At 56.2% G+C, this 22522-nt stretch overlaps 2 protein-coding genes across 6 annotated transcripts; both read left to right on the top strand.

The window, feature by feature from the left end:
• Positions 1-477: 477 nt before the first annotated feature.
• Positions 478-2442, top strand: Npm3 (nucleophosmin/nucleoplasmin 3). Its single transcript, XM_021650683.2, has 6 exons — positions 478-615; positions 886-971; positions 1176-1295; positions 1405-1498; positions 1856-1977; positions 2069-2442. Exons 1-5 carry the CDS (start codon positions 498-500, stop codon positions 1966-1968), a joined length of 531 nt encoding a protein of 176 aa, XP_021506358.1. The 5' UTR covers positions 478-497; the 3' UTR covers positions 1969-1977; positions 2069-2442.
• A 5454-nt stretch (positions 2443-7896) lies between these two features.
• Positions 7897-13378, top strand: Fgf8 (fibroblast growth factor 8). Of its 5 annotated transcripts, none has more exons than XM_021650723.2 (6): positions 7897-7928; positions 8028-8064; positions 8579-8647; positions 8812-8992; positions 12135-12241; positions 13070-13378. In XM_021650723.2, the coding sequence occupies exons 1-6, from the start codon at positions 7897-7899 to the stop codon at positions 13358-13360; spliced, it is 717 nt and encodes a 238-aa protein (XP_021506398.1). In that variant the 3' UTR covers positions 13361-13378. The 5 variants fall into 5 exon arrangements, with proteins under 5 accessions (XP_021506398.1, XP_060246511.1, XP_060246510.1 ...); XM_060390528.1 differs by having other exon boundaries at positions 8028-8256; positions 8845-8992; XM_060390527.1 differs by having other exon boundaries at positions 8028-8256.
• The last annotated feature ends 9144 nt before the right edge of the window (positions 13379-22522 follow it).

Genomic DNA, 22522 nt, shown 5'->3' with positions numbered 1-22522 from the left:
CCAAAGCACAAGGGCGTGCCTAGGCTGATTGCAAGTAGGAGCTCAGGAGTGTGATAGGAACAGCAGTTCGTTTGCTGTCAAGCGTCCATCACGATCAGAAGGGTTATCTAAGGGTCGGTTAATATGGCAAGGGTGTGGGTAGGAATTCTGGGGAAAGTAGAAATGGCTTCTGTGAACCCCGAGCTGGCTGACAGTGGAGATACGAAAGGTTTACACTAACATCCGTACGTATCCGTGGGCTGGAAATACGGTGAGCTGGAGAAAAGAGTCCTCAGAACCGTGGGAATGAATTGATGCCGACATTAAGCCTGCATTTCTATGCTTCCGTGAAAATTTCTTCTGAAGCCTTGCTGCCTGTTTCTGCCGAAACGATGACAGCTGCAGCGGTTCGTTTTTTCGCGCCCGGGTGCGCGCGGCTCCTTTAATGGGCGGGGCCGGAACTCTCCGAGGTGGTGCGTTCGGTGCGTGGGGGGCGGGGCTACCACGGCCGTTTCAGCATGGCCGCCGGCGCTGCAGCCGCTTTAGCCTTTTTAAATCAAGAGAGCCGAGCCCGGGCTGCGGGCATAGGGGGCCTGAGGGTCCCGGCTCCGGTCACAATGGATAGTTTCTTCTTCGGTATCGGAGAGGGGATTGGTAGAGGGTGGTCCGGGGCGGGGGAGATGTTAGGCTGAGGAACGCGGCTGGGCGACGTGGGTGTGGGCCGGGTTCCTCGCTTTCCCTAACCCTTCGCGGCCTGTTCGGCCCCAGAGGGACGCCCGCCCAGGTGTTTTAAGGAAGAGATGTCAGAGGAGTAAATGGCCAGTCACCCCGCGACGGCGGAGTTTGTGAAGCGCCTGCGCGCACCTCCACGGTGCTCGCTCAACGCGACCGCTCTGGCTCTTGCAGGTTGTGAGCTCTCCGGCCACACCCGCTCCTTCACTTTCAAGGTTGAGGAAGAGGATGATACGGAGCACGTGCTGGCCTTGAACATGGTAAGGGGCTGGAGATGAGGGCCCAGCGGGCGTCCTCTTACTCCCCCATCCCCAGATTGGGAGTCACTTGTGGCTACCCTCAGCGGGCCACCTCTCTGGTCCCCTCACCGGGTACCCCGCCGAGACTGGGCGGGTGTTAGGGTGAGATACCTTCTCTTATGGTGTCAGCCCTCACCTGAGACTCAGGCTCTGTATGCCTTTCAGCTGTGCCTTACCGAGGGGGCCAAGGACGAGTGTAATGTGGTGGAAGTTGTAGCCCGGGATCACGACAACCAGGAGATCGCAGTTCCTGTGGCCAACCTCAGGCTGTCTTGCCAGCCCATGGTGAGTGTGGCCATCTATTTGTTGGTGCACAGTCCGGACTGAGAGCTTCGGTATTAAATCTCAAGATGAGTGGGCCAGAGGGGCTCAGGCCTTCCTTTTCGTCTTCCAGCTCAGTCTGGATGATTTCCAGCTCCAGCCACCGGTGACCTTCCGCCTAAAGTCGGGTTCTGGTCCTGTGCGGATCACTGGTCGGCATCAGATCGGTGAGAAGAATGGGTCCCCTCCTCAGGCCTCCCCTCACTCTCCACTCCTGCCTCAGCCCAGCCTCCTCTCCCGGTGTATGGGGCACCCAGGTCGTGGTTGCGGTATTGTGTGCCCCAGTCATGCCTAGGAACTTCCTGTGCTCTGCTCCAGGTGCCCAGCTCCAGTGATGTGGGTGGGCTCTCGGGTTTTTGTTTTTGTTTTTCCGGTTGAGTGGCTGAGGTTCTTCCCATCTAGACTTAGGAGCTGTGGAAGATGAGGGATCCTGTCAGCCTGGCAGCACAGGGCATTGAATAAGTGGCACTCGGTGTTTAAGGGCCTTTGCTAAACCCTGTCTGTACTGCATGTGTATCCACCAGTTTGTATAAACAATGATCTTTCTGAAGAGGAAAGTGAGGACGAGGAGAGTGAAGAGGAGGAAGTTAAGATGTGTGGCATCCTTCCTGCCAAAAAGCACGGGGGCAGGCCCTAGCCCCCCTTGGTGAGTAGGAGGGGAGAGGATCCCAGCAGGATCTGGGGAGTTATGGAGCAGGTGAGGCCGTAGATACTGACGTCTTGCTTGCTTTTCTCAGGTCACATAGCGGCTTGCTACAGGCGCCCCGCACCATATGTTCCTGGACAAGTTTCAAGAACGTTTTTCTCAATGAAGAGGATCCTTTGGGAAGGTGGGAGGGAGTTGGGCTGGTGCAAAGAGAGCAAGCATTCTCCATCCATGTATTTCTGAAGCTTCCCTCTTCTGTTGGGGTGGGATGATCTTTGAACACCTCTGGACCCACCTGCCCAGATTGAAAGTTTTGTGAACCCCAGTTCAATTCCCAGCATAGAAAACAAACAAACGAACAAACAATAAGATCTGAAGTTCAGAACAACACATTTTTAACACTTTTTACATTTTTAGATAAATGTCTAAAATAAAGTGTATGGGTTTTTGTTTTGTTTTTTGCAATTCTTGTGTGGCTTTTTCCAACTCTGAGATGACATTTCCCTAGGGACCACCAGGTGGCACTGTGGCAGCACAAAGGGTGGTCCCAGGTCTTGGGCTGATGAGGTGTGGGATCCTATTCCCCAGGGCCTTAGGCCAAAAGCAGGCCTAAGTTCTTTCTGCCTTGCTGCAGAGGGACCTCCCATTCCAGCCTACTCCATGTTCCTGCAGGTGGGGGAGGGCCTCGCAGGAGGTTATCAACTTCCAAACAAGGGGTCTGGGCCTCTGTCAGCACTCAGGCTGATGGGCAGAGGGACAGATAAGTGGGCTTAAGAAACCTGAGGAATGTGCAGCCCTAGCCCCATGAGGGGCTCAGCCTAGGAGAAAGGGCCTGTGAGTGGTGGGGACCAGTCTTTGCTCCTGTGCTCTTTTGAGGCAGGTTGAGTAGAGCAGGGCCCTTAGAAACCTGATTCCCAGGGCCAGATGGAGGGAACTGGCCAGATTGGGTGACAGGGAAACCAGAATCCGGGTGGCCTGGCATATGGGGGCAGAAAAGAGCCATGGGAATCAAGCTCCTCGGCGAAGGCGTTATTGCCCCCAGCACTACCCCACACACACTGTGTCAGCCCTAGAGTTAGGTGGTTCTGGAGTGGCTGCTGCTATGCCGGGAAGAGAAAGGGGGTTGCTGTGTGAGAACACAGGCACCAGCTCTGGGGTCAGCAGTTCAGCTGTGTTGATGGGTTGGGGTGGGTGGGGATCAGTGTCCTACAAACAAACAAAAGGCTACTTCCCCAGACAGGCTGAAGATGGACAGAGAACAGGCAGGCCCCGAGAGAATCGGGCCAGTTCACACCAGCTGACCAACAAGGAGGGGCCCCCCAGATAACACAAAGAGGCCGGGCTGGGCCACAGACAGTGTGCCCCACGGAACCTAGCCCAGGTGTGGTAGCACAGCCCAAGAAAAGTGGGACCTGGAGGCCAGCCTGGGCTCCAAGGGTAGGGGCTGAGGAGAGGGGAGTGGGAAACGGGGCCTCCTGGCCCAAGTCTTTTCCCCATGTGCGTGAGGAGTTAGGGTTAAGTTTCCAACCTTAAGTGGAAGACAAAAGATGCTCTTCTGTGCTTCAGAGATCAGAGTCGTGGGTGCCTCTTCAGTTCAGGCCCTCCAGGTCTAGGAACCATTGGTGGAGTCTCGAACTGGAGGAGAAGGCGGAACTAGCGCTCTCTGGTGGGCAGGTTTTAAAGTGCCTGTGGTCGTAAAGCTCGCCACGGACAAATGTAAGGCCGAATAGGAAGGGAAAGGGTACTAAGTTTGGTCTGCATATATGTTTTCATTCACATGAAGCGCTCGAGCTAGGGGACTTAGCTGGTGCCATTCCCTTTTCTTGGCTCCTTACAAGCCCTGGGTAAGTGCGCAAGGCAGCGACCTCCCCGGAAGCCTTCCAAGCGCGTGCTCCCCGACGCTCACGCCCCCCCCCCAGCGGTGTCTACCCCCTGTGACCCCGCTGATCGCCCATTGTATCTCTCGCCTGTTTTCCTGGTGGGTGCCGGCGGGTGGACGAGCACGGGCCTGCCCGCAGTGGGAGTCCAATCCACATTTGCCTCCTAGTTGAGGAGTTTCCCCGGCCCCTTGCGGCGCGGCACAGACAGGCTTGGGAATTGTTTTTCCTCTTTCCCAGATCACACCTTTTCAGGATACCCCTTTCTGCACTCTCAGCACACAACAGGAGTGCTGCCAATTCTCTGGCCTCAGAGAGCTGGAGATGCAGGCGCGGGATGGTGTCTGGAGAACGCTGAGAGAGGGCCAACCCGGCCCTGGGGCTCGGGGGTCGGAGCGAGGCTCAAGAACTGCGACTCTGGGTCTCCGCTGTGGCGGAGATTTGCTTTTGAAGCGTCCGCTTAGAGTCTGTGACGCTTTGACTCCGGTGCTGGAAGCGCGAGTCGCTGGGACCGGCAGGCGTGGTGGCCTGGGTGTGGATTTGAGGGGCCTGGGGCCGAGCAAGGGGTGCGTTTGGGTCCTGGCGACCGCATGTTTGCAGAGAGGGCCGTTTGTGTTGGCCAAGAGTGTGTGTTTGTGTTTGCAGGAGGGAGTGTGTGCATGTGTGTGTTTGTGTTTGCGGAGTGTGGGGGCGGCAGGGAAAGGTGGCCCGGCTGTCACTCAGATCAGGATGACAGGCGCTCCCTCATCGAGGCGCGGGAGCTCTGATTGCAGATCCGAGGAAACAAAATAGCAATTGTAATTACGGGGCTTTGATAAGATAAAGGAAGGAGGGAGAAGGCCAGGAGGCAGGCTAGCGCGGGAGGGAGGGAGGAGGGAGGGAGAGCGGCCTGCGGGAGCCCGGTGGAACATTTGCATCTGTCCGTCACCGCCTGCTCGGGGTCCCGCTGTGAGGGAGATCCGTCTATCCTTGCCCCCCAAAGACACGGAATTTGGGGGACTCGAGAAGGATCCCGAAGATCTGGGGGAAGCTCCAGTTAGTTCGTGGGAGTTTCCACGTGTAAAAGAATTTGGTCTCTCAGAGGTGGAAGGCAGAGATCAAAAGCAGCAGTAAAACCCTGGCCTGGGACTCTTCTTTAAGGGAGGCGTCGGGGAGAGGGGGGATGCTGGGGTCTGCTGGGGACGAGGGAAGCGACACTGAAGATGTGAGTAAGGGTCAGGTGCTCAACCCTATACACACAGCCCTGGGAGGAACCGGACACCAGGCTCTACGGACAGGCTGCTTCCTTGACCCTACCTCTGCCCTGTTCCTCAGACTTACTCCATAGTGGGGAGGGGGCTCTTCCTCTTCAGGAGCTCATCCTTTGCTTTCTATTTGTTTAGGCATTCACTCATTAATACATCAAAAAACAAACACTCTTGAGTGCCTCTTATGTTCAGCATGTGAAATAAATTCTGTGAGCAAACAGACATCACCTTTACCAGCTTGGAGCAATAAGAGAGAGAGAAAGAGAGAGAGAGAGGCAGACAAGTCTGACTGAACCCCCCCCCCCCCCATGTCTTTGCCATGGACACTAAAGCCTCTCTGAGCCTTCTTCCCCTTTATGGACCTACTTCCCAGTGGAACTGAAAGGAACTATTGCCTGCCAAATCACTGATGGACACAGGTTCGCGATAACTGGTCCATCTGGCTCTCACTGGTTGGCAGGTAAAGACTTCCCAACTTCTCCTTGGGAAGTCACCATGGTGGAATACAGTCTAAATGTTCAGCCAGGTTCCACCCACCCATCCTTCCACCCTTCCACCATCCATCCATCCATCCATCCACCCACCCCATACATCCACCCACCCATCCACCCATACATCCACCCATCCTTCCACCCATCCATCCATCCATCCATCCACCCACCCATCCAACCACCCACCCACCCATACATCCACCCATCCTCCCACCCATCCACCCACCCATCCACCCACCACCCACCCATCCATCCATCCATCCACCCATCCTTCCATCCATCCATCCACCCATACATCCACCCACCCATCCATCCATCCACCCATCCATCCACCCACCCACACATCCATCCACCCACTCATCCATCCACCCACCCATCCACCCACTCATCCATCCACCCACCCATCCATCCATCCACCCACCCACACATCCATCCACCCACCCATCCACCCACTCATCCATCCACCCACCCATCCACCCACTCATACATCCACCCACCCATCCACCCACTCATCCATCCACCCACCCATCCATCCATCCACCCACCCACCCACCCACCCACCAATACTACCTGCAGAGCAACTGTACCCAGCTCTGCCATGACTGTAATTCCTGAGCTGTTAAGACAGACACCTCGCCTTCAGGTCTGTGTGGGTCAGAGCAGGGGGAAGGGAAGTCGTGAGGAGAATCACAGGGGGCTCAGGAAGCCCACTTCTCTGGGGAGGGCTGAGGCTGACTCCTGGACCCCTCCTTCTGTATTGCTCGCTTGCAGGCCGAGATGGACTCCCTGGAACTCGCCCTTCCATAGACTACTCAGTGCTTGCATTGGCAGCTCAGAGTGGGGAAAGATGGGATACAGAAAGGGGGGAGGCAGGCAGAACCCGAGCGTGTTGACTGACAAGGACCTGCTTGCCTCTCTCTGGCCTCCAAAGGCTTCCTAGGGCCACATCAGACCTGTAGCTCTACCCAGAGGTCCCCCAGAGAGGACACTGGATGAAGGCAGCAGCTGGCTGCTGCTTCAATGGCTCCACCTGTTCCTTGAAAATACCTGGCCAGGGCAATCTCTGCCTATCCAGGCTGTGCCCGCAGACACAAAGAGTGGCTCGGGGTTCCCAGGAGCCCTAAGAAGAGAGCGATGAGGTGAGGGGCTGGAAAGGGGTAGATGAGTCTACCTCGTCACCAGCCCCGGGCCCCCTCTCCAGCTGACAGGAGACACCAGATACCTCGGTGCGCACGGAGAGCATGGAACGCAGGGGCAAAGGGCTATTAGCTTGGGTGCAAGCTGCTCCTTAGGAAGAGCTGCTGAATGCGGTTATTTTTGCCCCCGCTAGTTGCCCAGTTTTGATGGGAAGCAGAGGCTGTGTGTGGGTCCTTCGGGCTCTACCACATAGATGCCTCAAGCTTCAGATAGTGGGAGTGGGGTGGGGACGGACGGGGGCAAGCCTGACGCTGATAATGGGGGACAGGAGGCATTTCTCCTCCTCTTTGGAGACGCTGAGACGCGAAACCATCAGGGTCGCGTTCTCCGAAAGGCAGAGGAGCCGGGGCCCAGCGGCGCAGCTCAGCCCCGGGGCCCAGAGCTCGGCCCTTCCTTCCACTGTTAGCTCCGCTCCCAAGGGGGACAAGTGCGGCCCAAGCACACACAAGTAGGCGACTCCAAGACCTCCGAGGAGCCCAGGGATGAGCAGAGCCCGGCCCTGCCCGACTCAGGCGTGCGGGACCTCACCGCACACCGCACGTGCCGTCCGGGGCGCCCCCAGTCCCCGGGCGATCGGCCTCGGGAGCGCGGGAGGAGACCGGAGAGGGCAGTAGGAGGCGCCCCCGCCAGCCGCCCCCGCCCCTTCTGCGGGTCCCCAGACCCCTCCCCTGGGCCAGACCCCCCAATCCCAGCCCGGCCCGCCGCCACGCCCCGGGCCGCCCCGCCCCCGCCCCGGGCGGCGACCCGGCCCCAGCGCCCAGCCGGGGGTGCGGGCTCCGGCCGCCCGCCCCGCGCTCTCTCCCCCCCCCCCCCGCGGCCGGTGCGGCGCCCCCCGCCCCTGCCCTCCCCCTCCGTCCCCACCTCCCCACCCAGCCCACAGGCCCGTTACCCTCCCGCCCGCTCCGGCCCCTGAGCAGCCAGCGGCCACCGGCTCGGGCAGCGGCGCAGACGGGAGCGGCGCGCGCGGCGAGCACGACCCTCCCGGGACCGGCCGAGCCGTCCGGACAGCCGCCGGGCCGCGCGCCCCGACCCTCCCGGCCTCCGTCCGCCCTCCGGCCGGCCTCCCGCCGCCTCCCGCGGGCCCCCGGTGCTCCCGGGCCGCGCGCCATGGGCAGCCCCCGCTCGGCGCTGAGCTGCCTGTGAGTACCGCGCCCCCGGCCCCCGGCCCGCGCCCCCGGCCCTCGGCCCGCCGCGCCCCGCTCACCCCCGCGCCCTCCGCCCGCTTTTGTCTCCCGCAGGCTGTTGCACTTGCTGCTTCTCTGCCTCCAGGCCCAGGTAAGGAGCGCTGCGCAGAGGCGGGGGCCGGGCGCGGGGGACCCGGCTGACAGTGCCGGGCAGGGACACGAGGACCGAGCCTTCGGCCAGCGCGGCAGGGCTGCGGAGAACCTTACAAAGCCAGCCCCAAACTACCCCGAGGAGGGGTCTCGGGAACAGAGAGACAGTGTGCTGCCCAAAGTCACACAGCGAGTGAGTGGACAGGCTAGAGCCCGGGGGGGCCGAGCCCAGCGAGGCGCAGGCGCGCTCGCCGGCGCGGGAGGATGGGGACGCTACCTGCCGCCGCACCTGGCCGCCGGGGCAGGCGGGCGCTGGGGCAGCGGGGGCCCCGCTCGGGGAGGCCGCTCTGCGCCGCCCCCCCGGGGAACCCCGCGGCCGGGCCGGGCCGGGCCGGGCGACGCCCGCGGGAGCTCGGGGCCCTTGCGCGCTCAGCGCTCGCTCCGTGGATCCGTCTTTATAAATGTCACGGGCCGGGGGCGTCGCCTCGCCGCTTAAAAGCGCCCTGCTCCCCTAGGAAGGCCCGGGCGGGGGGCCCGCTGCCCTGCTCCGAGCTGCCCGCGAGCCTCAGGGTGCTCCCCAACAGGTGGGTGCTCCCCAACAGGTGGGTCCAGATCCGCCCTCCTCCCGGGGGCAGCGGGCCCGGGCCGGCGCGGCGGGAGCGGGGTCCGAGGGCAGCGGGGGGCCAGCCGGGCCCCTGGGCGGAGTAGCGTTATAATGGCGTGCTGTGTATTTTTCAATTTCCTAAAGGTAACTGTTCAGTCCTCACCTAATTTTACACAGCATGTGAGGGAGCAGAGCCTGGTGACGGATCAGCTCAGCCGCCGCCTCATCCGGACCTACCAGCTCTACAGCCGCACCAGCGGGAAGCACGTGCAGGTCCTGGCCAACAAGCGCATCAACGCCATGGCAGAGGACGGGGACCCCTTCGGTAAGGCGCGCCCCCCGCCGCCCCGGGCCCGCGGGCTCCCCGGCCGGGCGAGGCAGACGGGCAGGAGTGAGAGGAGAGGAGGTGCCCCGCCTGGAGGCTCGGCTGGAGAGGATGGCGGGGAAGGGCCCCTGGGGAGGTCGCGGCCCACAGGTGCCCTCTCCTCCAGGAGGCTCCCTCGCAGCCCCCGTCCCCTCAGACGCGGCTTCCCAGCTGCAGGTGGAGGCAGAGGGGTGGGGTGGGGGGCGGGGGTCGGATCTGAGGGAAGTTCTTGAAAGAGGATATGTGGCCAGAGCCCACAAAAGGGGAGAGGGAAAAAGAAGGTAGAGCAACCCCCCCCCAAATGCTTGGAAAAGGGGGTTACTGCTGACTGATCGGAAGGGTCGGGTCGCACAGGGAAGCTGGGCCCGGAAGGTAGACTCCGGCCCCAAGGTGGCTGCTCCAGGGGCCGGAGTTAGCTGGTGGCTCCCAGGAGGGTTGCTGAGTACAGGGAGCTACTGGGCTGAGGACTGATTAATTTCTAAAACATTCAATACTCCTGTCTTGAAGTGGAGCCAATTTCCAGATCCTAGATGTACCACAAGGAAGGCGGACCCTCTGGGCGGCTGGGGGTGGTTTTGAGAGAGCCAGTATTGTGAATTTAAAAACCTTTAAATAATGACCAACTTAAACAAGCATGGAAGCAGAAAGGAAGACGCTATTAAAATGTAATAAAAAGGTGAGGCATTTTAAGAGCTAAGAAGAAAAATGAAGAATGATATAAAACAGAAAAAGAAACACCCCCCCCCTTTTTTCGGATGTAGCGTTTGAAAGGAGTTGCAAGTCTGTAAATGTTAAAAAAAGAGGTTCAAGATTGTTCTGTAGGAATCTCTGGAGAGACCCCCGCGTCTGGCAGAGCGATTAAAACTCTTCTTACTTTCACCTTTTTTAACATTTCCTGAATACTTTCTCCTCTTCTCCAGCCAGTTTGGGGGATCGAGTATGTCTTGCTGCATTTTTTTCAGCGTCGACTTCCCTTCAAAGCTAGAGGAGGAGACATAATTTTCCTGGGATAAATCTGTCACTGGGGTGGAAGAATAGGTTTGAAAATGTTAAGCTTTCCAAAAGCCTGGTTGGGAAAGCCGCTGTAAGCGCAGGGCCAGGCTCCCTAGATCCATCCCCAGGAGAGCGGGGGGGGGGGGGGGGGGCTCTTTGGGTGGGGGTGGGGGCAGCCTGCCTGGTGGCCGAGCTCCCCCGCTGGGCTGGCAGAGCCGGCCTTCAGGCCCTTTGTCCCTCCAAATTGGCTGCTTGCTGCCCTTCTCAGCTTCCCAACAAGAAAAAGGAAAGAATGCCTGGCTCCTCCAGAGTTTACTCTACGGAGCAAATGGCCTAGCGTCCTTGGGTTTTGGGGTGGGAAGGAGAAACCAAGCCGGCGGTGATGGAAGTGGTCTTCAGGCATTACAAGGTGCCCACTCACTTCTTTTGGAGGCAGAGAAGGCTTCCAGGGTTCCGTGGCCTTTGGCTGTAGGGCAGAAGTTTGGGCCTTGGGTTCCAAAAGGCCGTCAAAGAGGCGTAAGGTGCAGAGCCTGGAAAGAGCAATGGAGAGGTCCCAACGCTCTATTAGGACCCAAGAAGGGGAAGAGACGCCCATTCTGTCCTATGACATTGGGCTGGAATCTTCAGAGCAGGGTCCTCTCACCCCTTCTCTAGCCAGCACCCTCCCCGGGCCATAAAGCAGCTGCTTCTTGCAGTATAAAGCAGGCAGGAGAGGACTGAACTGATTGCCTGGGTCTAAGGAGAGGTGAGCAGGAAGAGGTAAACAGTTGTATTTCCCAGCTGACTTGGGGACCCACTGGGGCCTTCAGCTTCTGGTCTTTTGTGTCTATGTGAAGAAGGGGGCTGTCAGAAACTAGGCAGCATGAAGGTTTTACTGGCAATCCCTGTGCCCCCTAACCCTGGAATTAGTTTTAGAGAAAGAGCCACATGTCAAGACAGACTTGCTTTCTCAAGGAGGAGAAGGGCTGAGTTCTCCAGTAGGGTAAGCAGGAAATTTGGTCTCTTCTGTCCATCATTTAATTCACACCCCCACCACACACACACACCTTCTTGGAAACAGCTTCTAAGAGAGCAGTCACATAAAGAGGTGGTCAGGACCAGCTTCTGGGCAAGCTAGCTCTCTATGTGACCAGAAAGTAGAGAAGGGCACAGAATTCGGCCCAGGCTTATATCACCTGGAAGCCTTTGGCCAGTGCCTAAGAAGCCCTGCTGTAATGGAGGCTAAGAGAGAAGAGAATTGAGTTGTCGATGTCTGCATGTTGAGCTGAGGGGAAGGGACAGGACCGGCATCCGGCTCCAGAAAGCAGTGTGTAAGTCAGTGCTTACTGAGGAACCCCCTCCTCCTCCTCTACGATTCACCTTATTTTAAATTATGTATATGTGGTATGTGTGAGAGAGCGCAGGTGCCCACGGAGGTCAGAAGGGGGTGGTGGCTCCCTGGAGTTGGAGTAACTGGCAGTTGTGGGCCACCCTATGTGGGTCCTGAGAACGGAACTCTGGTCTTCTACAAGAACTGGGCTGAGCCATCTCTCCAGTCCCTTCCCCAGGGTTGAAGGATGGCCGGGGCAGCTAATTTGAACTGAAGGGGCAGGAACGGAACAGGATATTTTTACCTTTGACCATGACGGGAGGTCACTGTTCCCAGGTGTTCTTAATGAGCTCATGATAGTCTAAGCTGGAAGAATATTCAGAGATCTCTCAAGTAGCTGTGGAATCTACATAGTGAATTTTTACTTGGCACCTTGATACTCCCTCCCCACAAATAAAAAGACTTCTAGCATTAAAAGAAGGCTAAAAGGAAAGGAGATTTGGGCTTCTCACTTTGCTGCACCCAAACATTTCTAGGAAACTTAGCTTGTAAACTGTGATCTATCCTGGCCCCTTTGTAAGCCCAGAGATGGACTTTCAAGTCCTGAAGAGAGAGTCCATCCTTCTCAGGGCGACCCAGCACATCAGCAAGGGGGCTGGGGCCGGAGCTTGTGCTTTAGGTTCCTAGCCCTTGGCACAGTCATTCCAGGGACAGGACACGTCCTTGGGCCAGCCAACTGGGGGACAGCTGTAGAACACAGAGGCCACAGACCTCCTGACGGTCCTGTAACTTCCCCGACAGCAAAGCTCATTGTGGAGACCGATACTTTTGGAAGCAGAGTTCGAGTCCGTGGAGCGGAGACAGGCCTCTACATCTGCATGAACAAGAAGGGGAAGCTAATCGCCAAGGTGAGAGGCTCCAGAAGGGAAGCGAGGCTGGAGAAAGCGGTGTGGACTGGCTCTCTAGCACACTTTAATCTCAGCGAGATGGATGGAGAGCTATGGGTACCTTGGTCACCTTAGAGGTGCCTCGTCATTAGGTGGAGGAGTAAGAGAGAATGAAACAACCAGGGAGAGGAAAACCTGTGAAGATGAAGGAGGAAGGCCAAGGAAAGGGGTTGGGGGTGGTGATGGCAAATTCCATATATCTTTTTAACAAATCGCCAAATTGCTTTGCTATTATGTCCAATTACATGGTACCAGCATTTGGAATGTTCAGTAAGCCGCAGGCCCAGCCCCTCGGCCTAGCTCTGAAATGGCCCCATTAGTCACGGCTCCTCTCCAGCCTCAAGCTCCCTGCTTCCTAGGCTTCAGGGCTTGGGCCTCAGCGTCCCTCCCAGGCTTCCCCTCCCCCGCATAAGGTGGCTGTCCTGGGGGCTGATCCTGAGTCCAGAGACGTTGAAGGGGGCAGGTGGAGAAACGCGGGCAGCCCAGGCCAGACTGGTGGGCAGTAGGCCAGAACAGGCAGGCTTTGGGCCCCTCTGCCTCGGGCCCAGCCCCTCCGTAGACAGCCATGTGGCACTGCTGCCCAGGAGGACAGGAAGTTGCCGGGTGGGCTGCGGGTTGTGAGGGATTAGAGAGCGGGTGCCCGGGCAGGGGGTGGGGCCCGGCTCGGGCGCCCCTCACCATCTGCTGGGGTGCCCACCTGCTGTCTGGGGCCGCTGGCCCTCTGCCTCACGCGGAGGGAGGCTCCGTAACACCAGGTCTGCCCCCCCCCCCCGCCCCAACTACCTGCAGAGCAACGGCAAAGGCAAGGACTGCGTGTTCACGGAGATCGTGCTGGAGAACAACTACACGGCGCTGCGGAACGCCAAGTACGAGGGCTGGTACATGGCCTTCACCCGCAAGGGCCGGCCCCGCAAGGGCTCCAAGACTCGCCAGCACCAGCGCGAGGTGCACTTCATGAAGCGGCTGCCGCGCGGCCACCACACCACCGAGCAGAGCCTGCGCTTCGAGTTCCTCAACTACCCGCCCTTCACGCGCAGCCTGCGCGGCAGCCAGAGGACTTGGGCCCCGGAGCCCCGATAGGCGGCCGCCCGGCCCCTCCCTGCGCCCCCCGCCGCGGACTCCAGCGAGGGATCGGCGGGACCGCGAAAGGGAGGAGCTGGGGAGCCGCCTTCCGGTTGTGCATATTGTTTGCTGTTGGGTTTTTTTTTTTTTTTTTTGTCTTTGTTTTTTTCTAAACAAAAGAGAGGCTCTATTTTTGTATTCCACTGGCTGTGGTGTCCGTCTTCTTACCTCTCGGGGAAGCCCACTGGTGACCTGAGACTGGGCTCCTGTAGGGCCCCCTGGGGGGAGGTCTCTCTTGTCTGGCAGACGGTCTCCTGAGGTCCCAGCACTGGCAGGGCCCCTGGCCAGGCCAGCCGGGGAGGTGGGGGGAGAGTAGGCCTAGGTCGGTCCCTCAGGGGTGGGTGTCAGTGAGGGCGGTTGTGTACTGGTCACTATTAAATGACTGAAACGTTTATTTAGCCTGAATCTTAGAAATGTGTGTTGGAGAGCCTGTCCTGCCTGCCAGGAGTCCCCCATCCCACGGTCTTGTCCCAACTGCAGGTCCAAGGCCACCCTCCAACTAAGGACCTCCTGTTGGCCAACTTCCCCTTCACTCCACTAGAGGGATTTTGTGGGGAAGACGGGTGGGGGACAGAAAGATTCTCAGCTAGCCTTGGGGACCATCTTGCTCTGTCTGCTAACACTTCCAGGCCCAGGGCCAGGGTGAAGAAGAGGCAGGGGGACTCTGTGGCTGGCAGATTGTGTGCCCTTTTGCCTCAGTACCAGGTCAGAGACCATAGAACTGGTCGCAGCCTATAGAATCTGACTCCAAAAACTGAAAAAGAGCAACTGCCCAATGTCCAAGGTGTGGGGGCGGGAGGCACTGCCAAGGCTGGTGTGCACAGTCGTGAGCTGAGTCAACAACGCTGGGAGAGCCAGGCCAGAGTTGTGAATAGAACGTGGCAGGCTCAGGTGCTACGGAAAAGCCTGGGGCACAGTTGTCCTTGGCTTCAGGAAGAAGAGCTAGGCACAGGCCAGGAAGGAGTGGAAGGGGGGCTTTTGGGATGAGTACTATGCCATACAAAAGGAGGCTCAAATGCAGGATTCCTGTGCCCAGAGCTGGGCCACTCTTCACAACTCAGACCTTCCGTCCCGGCTGTTCCTCTAGCCCAGCTTCTAGGACAATCTGGAAACTCCTTCCCTGAAGACCTCTTTTTGGCACTTCAGTTGGCATGGTTTAGGACAGGCAAGGGCTTCCTAACAATGGGGGCATTCCAGAGTTCTAGCCCAAGCCCCAGGCTTGGCCTTTCCAGGTGTGTCATGACTGCCAAGGCTCAGTGGAAAGCCTGAAGCAGAGGGTGGGGATTCTCAGTCCCTGTCTACCTGGTCCCAGGGCCTCTGGGCAGTGTCCTTCTTCAGGTGCATGGACATGGGGGTGTGAAGAAGGGGCTCCAGCTAGCTCCTTTCCAGCCCCCCCCCAGCTCCTGGTGCTTCGCCCTCTGCTCCCCTCCCCCTTTAATTAATTCTGGGTGAGCAGCCTGGCTTTATTGTGCGAGGAGCTGGGGTCTCACTGTGGGAAAAGTCACACCTCTTGAGCAGCTTCTGATGCCATGCAAATGAAGAGAGCGTCCAGGAAGCGCTTTCATCTGCACGGTCGCCTGTCCAGCCCCCAGCCCAGTAATTACCCACATTTCATTTGTTTGAGAGCAATTCCTGGGGAAAGCCACAGGGTGGGAGGGAGTCTAGGGGGCGATGGAATGTCAGGCTCTCTGCCTGTGATCCTGGCTACAAAGTGAGGCCTGGCTGGGCCAAGGGTGGTCAGTGGCTAGGCCAAAGCTAAGCCCCACGCCTCTGGGCTGGGAGCACCTGAGTCTCCGAGGAACCTAGTGGGACTGGGCTACGTTTGCCTCTAGGTAGAGAGGTGAGCATGAGCAGGACAGAGGGCCAGGCCAGCCTTCTCCAGAGGGAAGAGATGCCTTCCAGGGGAGAGGCCCGAGAGATGGGCAGGAGGGTGGGAATCTGCTGAGGCTGCCTGAGGGAAGGAGTAGATTCTGGTAGGCTCCAGGCCAGGGACCCATGGGAGCTGAGCACAGAGCAGTAGGATGAAGCCAGCCTGGAGCACCCAGCAATTTGTTTATCTTTGGGTTGCTGCCTCCACAGTGCCCTCACTAATGGGGTTTTACAGCCCACTCAAGCTGCAACTGGCCAAGAATCAATCATTACCGCACTTAGTGGTTTGATAGTTAACAGCCTGAACTGAAGCCAAACTGGTTGTTAACTGTGATAACAACTGATTTCAAGGGGTTCTTGCGGCCCAATATGCTCGGCCATTTATTCTGGGGAAAACAAGCGGAGAGCTGCAGCAAGGCCCAGAAAAGGGAGGAGGCCTGGGCTATGCTCAGCCAAAAGGCAGGCCACGCTGTCCCTGTGTCAGCTACAGCAAGGGCCCTGTGGGATGGCAGAGGCCTGTGTGGAGGCTCACTTACCCATCCAGCACTGCCCAAGGGTTGAGTGTGGCCGGGTTAGTTACCAGGCTCACGGTCTGTCCTTAACAGATTCTTGATTCTTCTTTTTCACTTGTCCACTTCCTTGTGTAACCTGGGCCAGCATCGGCCTCATTGTGTAGCCTCCTAGCCTTGAACTCCTGATCCTCCTCCATGTACCCCTCAAACACTGTGTCTTTCGCATTCTCTCCTGAGGCCCTCAGAGGTAGGAGCCCAGGTCAGTGGCCAGGCCTTTACTCAGCAGGTAGGCCTAGACGCCTCACTCATCCCCTCACCTGGGGTCCCCAGAGCCATGCCAAATCCAAATCAGAAACTTGCTTTTAGAACTTGGCTGGAAGGAATGAGCACTCTCCCCTCCCACAGCTACTGGTCCTGTGCACCACCCTGCCCTCTGCAAGACACCATGCATTCTAGAATGCTGCTGTGCAAAGGACCTTAGGGCTTCATTCTCTACAGATGAGCCACAGGCCAACCTGTGGCTCAGCAGTCAGCGTCAACGCCAGAACATTTCCAGGTCCAGGCTGCCTCTTGAGGACTGAAGGTCACATCCTAATGGCATTCATTCATTCATTCATTCACTCATTCACTCACTCAATCAATATTTGCCGAGTGCCTATTATATGCCTGAGTCTATTCTGGGCAGAGGGGTTAGAGCAGGAAATAAAACCCTCAAAATCCCCATTGTTGTGTGCTCAGCTTCTAGAGGCAGGCAGGTGGGGGTACAACTAACAGGACAGCTCCCAGACAGTCAGGGAAGGGAATGAGTGTGAAGGGCGGTGGCGTCGCAAACAGCGTGATCAAAGAAGGCCTCGCTGATAACTTCGTGTTTGAACAGACACCTGTTGGGGCGAGGCGCTCGGGAGGGTGGGGGGACAGTCAGGTAGAGGGACATCAAGCTCGAGCTCACAAAATAAGAGCGCAGTGTGGCTGGAACAAAAGTGGGAGAAGACGTGGGGAGCTGGCGCTGGAGGAGTGTGTTAAACGGGGCTGGCCTACTGAGCCGGGGCTGCAGAGATGGTGGAGGTCGAACACGCAGGGCCATTGCAAGGACTGCAGCTCAGCCTCTGTGAGGTGCGGTGGCCCCCCATTGTGAGGTTAGCTTGGCAGATCGAGGTGATTTGAAGGCAAGTTTTAACAAGATTGCTTTGGCTGCTGTGTGTTAAGAGGAGACAGTGGGGGGTGAGGGGGACAGAGTTACAAAGTGACAGGGAGAAGCTAAGTGATTGATAATGGTGGATTGGGAGAGGTGAGAATCGATTGGAATTTGGTGGGTTTTGTTGTTGTTGTTTTCTGCTTTGGGACAGCAGGTAGAGATGGCCGATTCCGCAGGTGGGTTTGGATATGGTTTGGGTAGGAAGAGAAGGTGGCTAGGAGTGCCTGAAGGCTTCAGCAGAGAGTGGAGGTGCCGTTTGCTGAGAAGGTTCTGGGTGGGAGGCCAGCTCCCAGGGAGGATCAGGAGTTAGAGTTTAGATGTGTGAAGTCTGAGCTGACTCACTAGTCAGGGGAAGCCAGGAGTGGGCAGCTGCTTGCATCTGGAATTCAGGGTTGAGCTCTCATTCTTGAGCTGTAACAGGAGTGCTGGATACGCAGGTGACAGCCAAAGCCTGCAGACAGAATGGGGTTCTGGGGAGTCAGCGAAAGAGTAAGGAGTTCCGTGCTGGGGTCTTCAGCCTCAGAGGGAGCACAGATGTAGACGGAGGAAGTGTGGCCTGAGGGGTGGTCCGAACACCAGGACACTGAAAGAGCAGCGTCAGAACCTGCAGTTTAAGTGCAGTCAGGAGTTTTATTGTCTGTCAGCTTCCTCTACCCTTACCCAACCCAGAAAGTGACCAAAACCAACAACTGTTTCATCTGGAGCCTCCCAGATTCTGCTAACAGTTCTGCCTTGCTTGGTAGGTCCTGCTGCCTTCACTCCCAGAACATTCTCTCGTCCAGTCCATCCAAAGCCCTACTTGGTTGCTGCTACCCTGGCTGTTCCAAGCCACCTCTTTCTTTTTTCTTTTCTTTTCTTTTTTTCTTTCCTTTCCTTTCCTTTCCTTTCCTTTCCTTTCCTTTCCTTTCCTTTCCTTTCCTTTCCTTTTCTCTTTTCTTCTCTTCTCTTCTCTTCTCTTCTCTTCTCTTCTTTTCTTTTTTGAGACAGTGTCTCACTGTATCAGGTGATTCACTATGTAGACCAGGCTGGCCTTGAACTCATAGAGGGTCTCTGTCTCTGCCTGTCAAGTGCAGGGATTGAAGGCAAGCACCACCATATCTGGCCTCCACCCTGTTTATCCATTTATTCAGAGACGGGGCTTCTCCCGAACCAGCTTCCTCTTTAGATGGCCTAGCTGGTCACTGAGCTCCAAGAATCGACTTGCCCCGCCACCACTCCATGTCCTGTGTGCCGGGGATACAGGTGTGCACCACTGCACTGGCTTTCATGTGGGTGATGGGGCCCCATGTAGCAGCAAGCACTTTACTCACTGAGTTCCCCCCGCCCAGACCTTCCGTAGCCACAGCCTCTGTACACCGCTGCTTTCTTTGGTCTCTCTCAGACCCATACTGTCCCCCTCTGCTCATGTTCAAAGGCCAGGTCTGACCGAGCTGCTCCCACCCCACCTACACTGGGACTCCGGCCCCTACCCAGGGCCTGCAGTCTCCTATGAGATCTGGCCCCGAAAGCCTCTCTAATCCCACCTACCCACTGTCCCCATCACCTGCTGCATTCCAAGCCTCTTCAGTCCCCTCAGCTTCTAAGTGGGCATCTGCCTGTCTGAGCAGCAGAGCCTCGGCACCTGCTGCCCTCCCTGCTGGGAACGCTTGTCCTCTGGGGTCAGGGGAGGATGGCTGTGTGGTAGAGAATGCTCTACTTCATCTGTTCTGTTGTGCAGTCCTGAAGATAGAGTCTAGCGCCTCACATATGCTGGGCAAGTCTTCATTTTGCTTTCTATTTTACACATTTGTTTTTTTGGAGATGGGGATTTACCTACCGTGGCATGTATGTAAATGTATAGAGGTCAGAGGACAAGTATAGGGAATCGATATTCTCTTTTCACTACGTGGCTTTTAGGGACTGAACTCAGATCATCAGACTTGGTGGCCAGTGCCTTTACCCACTGGCCCCTTATTTTATCTTATCTCACTGGCCCATTAATTAATTAGCTAATTAATTAATTAAAACAGTCTCATATCACCCAGGCTGGTCTTGAACTCCTGATCCTCCTTCCTAGTACTGCCATAGCATGTGTTTACATCATGCCTGGCTTTGGTGGTGCTGAAGATGAAACCCAGGGCTTCGCACATGCTAGCTAAGCACTTTATCAACTGAGCTACATCACCAGCCTTACTTTTTTTTCTTTTAACTTATTTTTATTTTATGTACATTGGTGTTTGACTGCAGTATGTCTATATAAGGGTGTTGGATCCTGGAAGAGGAATTACAGTTGTGAGCTACAATGTGGGTGCTGGGAATTGAACCTGGGTCCTCTGGAAGCACAGTCAGTACTCTTAACTGCTGTGCCTCCTCTGCAGCCCCCAGCCTAATTTTTTGGTTGGAAAAAAAAATCTCACTAAGATGCGTGGGCTGGTCTTGAAGTCACTCTAGCCCAGGAAGGCCTTGAGTTCCAATCCTCCTGCTTCAGCTCCCAAGCAGTGAAGTTTACAACTATCCTAATTTTCTCCTCTGTTGCTGTGACATAAAAGCACCTTGGGGTTGGAAGGGGTGTTTTTCTGGCTTACAGGTTCCAATCCATCATTGAGGGAAGTCAAGGCAAGGATCCAAACCGGTAATCTAGAGGTAGGAACAGGAGCAGAGACCATGGAGGAATGCTGCTGAGTGGCTTGCTCCCCGTGGCTTGCTCAGTTTGCTTTTGATTACAGCTCAGGACCACCTGCCTAAGGGCGGCACTGCCCACAGCGAGCCAGGCCTTCCACATCAACTGATCATCACTCAAGAAAATGCCCCTCAGGCAAGCAGACGAGGGCAGTCTGGTGGAGACAATTCCTAAGGAAGGAAGGAAGGAAGGAAAAAGGAAGAAGGAAGGCTGAAGAAGGGAAAGAAGGAAGAAAGGAAGGAAGAAGGTCCTTCTCTTCTCAGGTGACTCTAGTTTCTGTCAAGTTGATGAAAACTAACCAGCAACAGGCCTTGCCCCACCAAGTCCTGTCATATTTTTAATATTATTTCCCCACTCTCTGGCATTTTCTTGGTTTTAATTTATTTATTAGATTCTGGTCTGTCTAGCTGTACCTTCCAGAAGAGCAAGAACTTTGGTGTAACTTGCTCCCCACCTAAGGGAATGTCAGACAGAACGCGGCTGAGACTGTTGGCCACTGCAATCAACAGATAAGGCAGATACAGCCTCTGAGACTGAGTGGAGAGGACTGGCTGGGAGTAGCTTGTATGCAGGGAGACACAGAATGCTCTAGGTGACTTCTGTTAGCCCATCTAAACCTATGCTATCTATCTATCTATCTATCTATCTATCTATCTATCTATCTATCTATCTATCTGAGACAAGACTAGGCTGACCTGGAATTCACAAGGTAGCCCAGGCTAGCCTTGAACTCTTTATAATCTTCCTACCTCAGTTCACTGAAAGTTGAAATAATAGTCGTGAGCCACCACACCTAGCTCACACCTATGACTGTTCAACTAAAGGATAACACAAACCCATTTTCTGAAGTTATGATAAATGTTCCCCAAGCCTGGTCAAATGGAGATCAAAGCAGGCTCTGTTGGGCCGAAAATTCTTAGAACCCCTCCAAATTCTGCTTCTTTGGTTGCATTGGGTTTCCATAGCAACCAAGGGGCCTCAATAAAGATGGTGAATGGGGATTTAAAAGCCAGAGAGAGCAGAGAAGAGAGGAGGAGTAAGTGGTAGGGAGACAGATGGGGAGCTGGCAGGAACTCCGGGGGATCCCCAAGTCCCGTGCTATTCTGGAAGGTTGTGCCAAGAAGGTCCTTTTGGTTGCTCTCTTTCCCATCTGGGTCTCCCTGCACCCTAAGAAGAAACTGCCCATCTGGGCAGGCCCAGAGCTGACCACTTGTGAGGCCCCCCTCCCACTGGTTGGCAGATACTGAGCAAGGCCTGGGCTCCATCCCTCAGCAAGAAACAGGAGGGAGCCCTGGGCGGGTCCAGAAAACACTGTTTCCGCCTTGGCTGTGCATGGTGGGAGACAGGAAGGACTGGAGGGATTGTAAGCGCTGTGTCCTGCTGCACCTGGTCCTTTGCACTTACATTTGGGGATATGGCCAGGTTCCCAGTGTTTAAAGATCAGACAGGTCAAGTGTAGGGACCTGCCTGGAAATGCTCAGAACTAGAGGCCTGGCCTGAGTGCTGCCATGACAGAGGCAGGAGAAGCCTGAAGGAAGCCCTTCTGGAGTGGCAGCCTGCCCCTCCCCTTGAGCCCAGAGGGCTGGGAAATGCCTGAGCCTGAGGCCTGAGGGTGGTAGAGCTGCCAGCCTGCCAGGAGCCTGGGGGGGGGGCTGTCACACCTGCCAACAGCCTTGCCACCTTGTCCCAGACCCAGGCAACTGCTTGGAGAACAGGCCAGTGACTTTTAAAGGGAGGAGGGGCCAGGCTTACCACCACATTAGATCTGTCCTCCTGCCTGCACACACAGAAGACTTCAGGGAAGTGGCCAAGACAGAGCAGCCCCCTAAATATCCATGGTCCCCAAATACCTACGCTGTCATGGACTTCGCCTTCTGTCCAGTCTCTGATTTAATCATTTTAATTTTTCTTTTCTTTCTTTCTTTCCTTCCTTTTTTCTTTCTTTCTTCCTCTTTTTCTTTTTTAGAAAGTGTCTCGCAACTATGTAGCCCTAGTTGGCTTGAACTTGAACTCTGTGTATACTACACTGGCCTCAGACTCACAGAGATCCACTTGCCTCTGCTTCCTGAGTGCTAGGTTTAAAGGCATGTACCATGTTCAGCCTTATCTATCATCTATCTATCATCTATCTATCTATCTATCTATCTATCTATCTATCTATCTATCTATCTATCTATCTATCTTTCTGGTCTATCTTCTTTTTCAGTTTTGGAATGGGTCCCCTTGGCCTGTGTAAGCTGGACAAAGGCTCCAGCTTCAACCATTTCAACTTGACAAACACCATCAAATCCCATAAAATCTTTCTCTACATAGAATTCCTGTGTCAACTGGGTGTGGTGGTGCTCACCTGTAATCCCAATACCCGGGAGGCAAAGGCAGGCAGATAGCTGTGGGTTTGAGGCCAGCCTGGTCTACAAATCGAATCCAGAACAGCCAAGGTTACAACAACAACGAGAGAGAGAGAGAGAGAGAGAGAGAGAGAGAGAGAGAGAGAGAGAAATCCTGTGTCCCACCCTAACCCTGGGCTGTTCTGCACCCTTCCTCTTGCCTCCTGCCCTGCCCCCTTCAGTTTCTTCTGCAGCCTTCTCTGGACTCACTGCATTCTAACACAGAGCTGAAGAGCAGGCCCATGAAACATTGATGGTGGGTAATCTGCTGTGTAGGACCTCCTGATGGCTGCCCTGATAGAGCAGACAGGTCAGCGGAGGCTGGCTTTGGGCTCAGGTTCCAGCCGCTTCCCTGAAACCAGTCCTGATCCTCCCAGGAGGGAAGCTGGAGATTCAGATCCTGAGCTGCCAGCAGAGGGTCCAGAGAAAGGATGTGGAGGTTTGGGTGGGAGAGTGGCTTAACCCATAAGGTTGCCCATAAGTGAGGTGGATTGGTAG

The sequence above is a fragment of the Meriones unguiculatus genome, chromosome 1 (genome assembly GCF_030254825.1).
Source record: "Meriones unguiculatus strain TT.TT164.6M chromosome 1, Bangor_MerUng_6.1, whole genome shotgun sequence".
Lineage (NCBI taxonomy): Eukaryota > Metazoa > Chordata > Mammalia > Rodentia > Muridae > Meriones > Meriones unguiculatus.
Note: the sequence above shows the minus strand (reverse complement) of the source record. Positions and strands in the feature narration are given on the sequence as shown.